This window comes from Loxodonta africana, chromosome 4 (genome assembly GCF_030014295.1).
Source record: "Loxodonta africana isolate mLoxAfr1 chromosome 4, mLoxAfr1.hap2, whole genome shotgun sequence".
Taxonomy (NCBI): domain Eukaryota; kingdom Metazoa; phylum Chordata; class Mammalia; order Proboscidea; family Elephantidae; genus Loxodonta; species Loxodonta africana.
This window is the reverse complement of record NC_087345.1, coordinates 67,022,005-67,028,307: the sequence shown is the minus strand read 5'-3', so window position 1 is coordinate 67,028,307 and position 6,303 is coordinate 67,022,005. Positions and strand designations below refer to the sequence as shown.

At 42.0% G+C, this 6,303-nt stretch overlaps 1 protein-coding gene across 1 annotated transcript; it reads right to left on the bottom strand.

The window, feature by feature from the left end:
• Positions 1–1,202: 1,202 nt before the first annotated feature.
• LOC135231191 (pre-B lymphocyte protein 3-like) lies at positions 1,203–4,950 on the bottom strand. The gene is given in 2 exon segments (XM_064283906.1): positions 1,203–1,351; positions 1,353–4,950. Coding segments are annotated over 2 exon segments (516 nt in total). The 5' UTR covers positions 1,791–4,950; the 3' UTR covers positions 1,203–1,273.
• Positions 4,951–6,303: the final 1,353 nt, after the last annotated feature.

The following is a 6,303-nucleotide window of genomic DNA, read 5'->3' as shown; positions in this document are numbered from 1 at the left end:
AATTCAGAGAGGTATTCTATGCAGTGAGTGAGCTCTCCATGTGCACTAATTATAACTAAGCTCTGAGCATGTTTTTGTAGGCTTCAACTTAGTGGAATCATTTTAAAAATATTTTTTATAAATTGCTCAATGGAATTACTAAAAATTGTAATCACATGAAGCTGTAGTCATTAATAGAAAATATATTTTTCAAAAATGATTTTAGATGCATGTCTATCATAAAAATCACTTAAAATGGCTTTTAATTTTTATTTTTAATAACGTTATAAATCCTCAATGTTTATACAAATAACCCTACAAAGCTTCTCTCCCTCTTCAGATGCAACCACCTTCTCCTCTTTTAGCTTATTTATATTTAGCTCTTCTTATATTTACCTCCATGACTTTAAATACTAGGATTATATTGCTCCTTCTTGATTTTTCCATTTTAGGACACTGACTTCCCACTATGGATATTAAGAATTAAGCTCTAGCCACCTGTCCCATCCCCACCACACATACACTGTTGCCCCAAGCCCATCCTTCCAATGCAATAACATACTTTTTTTTTTTGTTAGATCAATACTCAGGGTTTTCATAGCTGTAAATACAGTTCTTACACAAGGTTTTGTTTTCCCCCGAGTCAATAGATGCATGATTTTAAATTTTGCCTAGATTTCTGCGTATCTCATTCATTCAACTCCCAAACTCTAAGTCTTATATTTAAGTCTCCTCTCATTTCCTTAGATACAGCTGGACTTTTATCAATTTCATCTTCCTGAAGCAGTATCACACAAAGATTTCTGACCAAATCTGATCTAGACTGGATGCTGTGTATGCCTACTACATAGCTGTCATCCTAGGCTCTTTCTTTCAGCGTCATCTTGAGATTCTCTTCTTCTCTCTCCGTGTTTGACAGTTACTGTGCTTCCTGTATTTCATGATTTCCTCCTTTTTGGCTTATTCCCTCATTTTGGTGGATTACATCTCCAAAACTTTCTGAGGAAGGGTGCATGAGAGGCTTTGTTTGTTTTTGAGTCTTAGCATGTCTAAAATTGTCTTTATTCTAATCACACATTCGACTGATAGTTGCCTATAAATTTAGCCAACTTAGTACCTCATTGCTCCCTAGATTCCAATGTTGCTCTTCTTTTTTTTTTTTTTTGATTCACAGGTTGAATTTTATTAACCTATTTTACAGAGAAGGGAAAGCAAGGCTCAGAGAAAGTTCGAGACTGGCCGGAGGTTCGGGCAGAGTGGGAGGCAGACAAGAGCACTCCTCCACGCTCCATCCCTAGGGGCTGGAGCCATAGCCCACAGAGCAGTAGTAATCTGCATCATCCTCGGGCTGCACAGGGCTGATGGTCAGTCAGGATGCAGGCATTGTGGGCCATATCCCTGGTTGCTGAGAAGCGGGCTGGGACATCTTCAGGCTGGTGCTGTTCATCCTCTGAGCGGTAGTAAAGGAGGTACCGGGGGGCGCTACCTGCCCGCTGCTGCGTGGATACACCGTAGCTCCTGATGGCAGCGTGGGGGGTGCTGAGCGTGCAGGAGAGCTGGGCCGTCTGGCCTGGGAAGACCAGCAGTGCATCTGGCTGGGCTAGACCCGGCTGGGAGGCTGCCAGGAGTGCCCCGACGCGGAGGACCAGGCATCGGGTGGCCATGGGCAGAGGCAGGGGCCAGATGGGCGTCATTCTGCTGGGCCCTGCTCCAGCTGCTGCAGGGTACTGACAGAATTTTGAATTAATAGGTGAGCCACGGTGGTTTTCAACTTGATTTTGAATCCTAGCTCCTCTCCTTCCTGACTGCATGATTTTAGCTAAGTTACTCCCCCTCTCTGTGCCTTGGTTTCCTCATCTCATTTTACAAGTGGAAACACTGAGGCCTTTCAAAGGAAAGTGCTTGTCCAGGGTACAGTGTGACACTGGTAGAACTGCCTGAAGGCCCCAGTCTTCTCTCTGCCTCCAAGTCCAAAGCAGTGCACCGATTGTTAGCCGCTGGCGAGTCAGTCCCCAAGTCATGGTGACCCCATGCATGACATAAAAAAATGCTGCCTGGCTCTGCACCATTCCTATAATCAGCTGCAACTCAGACCCTTGTCATCCACAGGGTTTTCACCAGCTGATTTGAGAATATAGATTGGCAGTGCTTTCTTCCAAGTCCATCTTAGTCTGGAAGCTCAGCTAAAACCTGTTCATCACAGCAGTACACAAAAACAGATGGGTAGTGGCCTGCCATGTGGTACACTGGCCAGGAATTGAACATGGGTCTCCTGCATGGAAGATGAGAATTCTACCACCAAACCACCAATGTCCTTAAACATATACTTACTATATGAGTGTCCTGTGGCTGACATAACGAAGTACCACAGATCACTTAAAACAACAGAAATTTATTCTATCACCTTTCTGGAAGCCAGAAGTCTGAGAACAAGGTGTCAACAGGGCCAACACTCTCTCTGAAGGCTCTAGGGAAGGATCCTTCCTTACCTCTTCTATCCTGTGGCGGCCCCAGGCTTGCCTTGGCTTGTGATAGCATAACTCCAATCTGCCTTTATCTTCACGTGGCTGCCTTCTCCCTGTGTCTCTCCAGTTGTCTCTCCTACTCTTACAAGGATGCCAGGCACACTGGACTAGGGCCCACTGCTAACCAACGTTGCTCTTCTTATTAAGCAGTCTGAAGCTATTACGTTTCCTGAATCTTGATGACCCAGACGTTTGTGAAATTTTCTCTTTATCCCCTCCCCCATTCTGAAACCTCATAATGATGTGTCTTGATGTAAGTCTGTTTTCATCTTCCTACTGGCACTTGGTGGGATCTTTCAGTTTGGAAACATATCCTCTAGTTTTGGAAAACTTTCTTGAATCATTTATTAATGATTTGCTTCCTTCCATTTTCTTCATTCTGTCTTTTGGGAACTCCTAGACTGATCCTCTGATGTTCTTGTCTTTCCTGTCCTATTTTCCACCTCTTTGTACTTTGTTCTAGTATCTGGGAGATTTCTTCAATTTAAGCTTCTAATATTTTTTGTAAGGTTTCATTTCTACTACCATATTTTTAATTTCTAACAGCTTTTTATTTCCTGGATTTCTTTTTTCCCTGTTTTTCTGTCATATTTGTGACATTTTATCAGAGTAATGATAATAGTTTTGATTTGTGTTGTTTTAGTTTTCTCCTCTGTTTCCTCCAATTTGCCATTCCTGTTCAGTTCTTGCTGGATTATCTCTTTAATTTTAGAGGCTTTCCTCAGATGCCTGGTAATCCTTGGTCACTTACTTAAATACAGCAGTGGGCAACTAAATGTTAATTAAAGTTCCCACTGCCTAACTGGATATCAACAGTATGTGTGTAATTCACTGTAGAACGATCAAGCTGGGTCGGGTCAGTTTCACTGGAGATCCTTAGATCTCTCCTCTCAGGCTGGTCAGATTCCCCCGAGAAGCCTCTCCCTATCTATACCCTACTAGAAAACAAAGGCCTGATTGCCAGCATTTTAAAGAGCTGAGTGAGGGTTTCAGCAGCTTGTAGGCACATTTTGGTAAATCTGTTTTCTGGATAATATCCTACCTCAACTCTGTCTGGTGTTCCTCAGAGCATAGACTCTGTTTTTCGCTTTGGAGTAGATGAGGGGCAATTGCTTGGCTGTATGGCTCTTGGGCTGGAGAGGGGGAAGATACTGCAGTGTAAATTGATTTGGTTATTAGCTCTGCCTGCTCAGTTCAGGTCTGTCCTTTACCACCTGCTATTTGCATACCAGATTTCAAATTTTTGTTGCTGGTTTCTTTCCCATTTTCCCCATCCTGATAGTAAGATGCCTTTTATAAAACTCCTTTCCTTGCTTTAGAGGACTTTGGGAAAGAAGCTAAAGATGTGTGTTCAATCCATTGTCTTTCCTGAAAAGATCCAAATGTGTTCTATGTATTGGTTTAATTTTATTAAATTTTATTTTACCTTAAAAATACGGTAACAAAGCATTTTTGTTGTACTTCTTCCAGGACAGATTTGTTCGTTTCTTTTGGCAGTCCATGGTGTATTCAATATTCTTTGCCACACCACAGTTAAAAGGCACCACCAGTTCCTCTTTGGTCTTCCTTATTCATCATCCAGCTTTTGCATGCATATGAGGTGATCCTAAAAACCATGGCTTGGGTCAGGCCCACCTTGGTCTTCAAGGTGACAACTTTGCTTTTTAACACTTTAAAGACCAGCTTTACAGCAGATTTGCCCGATGCTATGTGTCTTTTGATTTCTTGACTGCTGCTTCCCTGGGTGTTGACTATGGATCCAAGTAAAATGAAATCCTTGACAACTTCAATTTTTTCTCCGTTTATCATGATGTTGCTTATTGGTCCAGTTTTGAGCTTTTTTGTTTTCTGTATATTGAGGTGTAATCCACACTGAGGACTGTGGTCTTTGACCTTCATCAGTAAGTGCTTCAAGTCCTCTTCACTTTCAGCAAGCAAGGCTGTGTCATCTGCATATCGCAGGGTGTTCATAAGTCTTCCTCCAATCCTGATGCCCCATTCTTCTTCATACAGTCCAGCTTCTTGGATATGCTCAGCATACACATTGAATAGCTATGGGGAAAGGATAGAACCCTGATACACAGCTTTCCTGACTTCAAACCACTAAGTATCTGCTGTTCTGTTCAACAACCGCCTCTTGATCTACGTACAGGTTCCTCACAAGCACAATTAAGTGTCCTGGAATTCTCATTCTTTGCAATGTTATCCGTAATTTGTTATGATCCACACAGACGAATGCCTTTGCATAGTCAGTAAGACACAGGTGATTCTCTGCTTTCAGTCAGCATCCATCTGACATCAGTTATGATATCGCTGGTTCCACGTCCTTTTCTAAATCCAGCTTGAATTTCTGGCAGTTCCCTGCTTATACACAGCTCCAACCGCTTTTAAATGATCTTCAGCAAAACTTTACTTGCCTCTGATATTAACAATATGATAATTTCCGCATTTGGGTGGATGTTATTTCCCTCATGAAGTTTGTAAATAATTAAAATATAACATGATAAATGTTCCAACCCCTCAGGAACATAGTGGAGGGACTGATTACCCTGGCAACGGAGGAGATGCCACAGAAGTAGGAGGAAAACCAGAAGAAATTGGTGTCTCTAAAGGAGGCCATGGACACTGCCAAGAGATCAAGCGAAGGAAATAACATTGCCTTTACTGATAACAGATGACAGTATCTTTGGTTTCAGTGAGGGTGAAAGTCAGAAGTGATGGATTGAAGAGGGTATGGAAACAGGAAATGTTGACAGCTTTTCTAAGTTCAACCATGAAGGACAACACACAGCTACGTGGGATTAAACGTTTGCTTGGTTAGCTTTAAATAGGAAAGACATAAGGTTGTTTCAATCTTCCTGGGAGAAAAAGCCAAAAGAAAAGAAAAAGTTGAAAATGCAAGGCAGAATGGTGATGGTTGATGGGGCAAAATTCTTGAGAAAGCAAAAAAAAAAAAAAAAGATGTCAAAGACAGATAAATCCATTACCTCAAGTCGATTCCAAGTTATACTAGCCCTACAAAATACAGCAGAAGTGTCCAATTGGATTTCCAAGTAGCTGCTGGGGGATTCAACTGATGACGCATTGTTTAGCAGCCAAGCTTTTAATCTCTGCGCCATCTGGGTTCCAAGAACACAGATAAAGGGATTGTTTTTAAATGGAAAGACTTCCTCTTAACAGAAGAGAAGAGAAGGAGGGTGGCTGTTGGGCAAGCCAAAGATTCTGTTTCAGTCTGGAGGCATGGGGTCTGTTATCCTTGTGACCCCAATACCACCTAGCATGTTTTCTCCTTTTTCAAAATGGGCAGCTCAGAGCTTAACATAACTAAGGCCATGATAAACCTATAAGCTGATCTTCCTCTGCCTGCCTTCTTCACATACCTCTGTTAATGACCTTGTTTTGACAAATGTTAATGACTTTGTTCTTTGTTTTAAAACTGATGCAAATAACCTTTTGTTCTGTCCGGACTACCTGTGGCATACAACCTCCACAGGAAAGTTGGAGCCCAGGTATCAGATATGTATGTCTTTAGCCTAATAAAGAAATGTCTGGCACGGGACTACAAACACACTTGTAACCCTTGTAAGAGTCTATACAAGCTCTAATGTAAAACTGCTCTTTGGGATTCCACAGAGACAGCCTGTGTTTCTGCTGGGTCCCCAGTTATGTATACATCTCCTTAATAAACTTTCTCACTCTTTCTGACTTGGAGTATGTTTTATTGGCTCCCCTGCTCCAGAGCAGGGACCCTCATTAGGTAACATCTTTTCGAAGTAGGATGCAAAGTCATCTGATAACA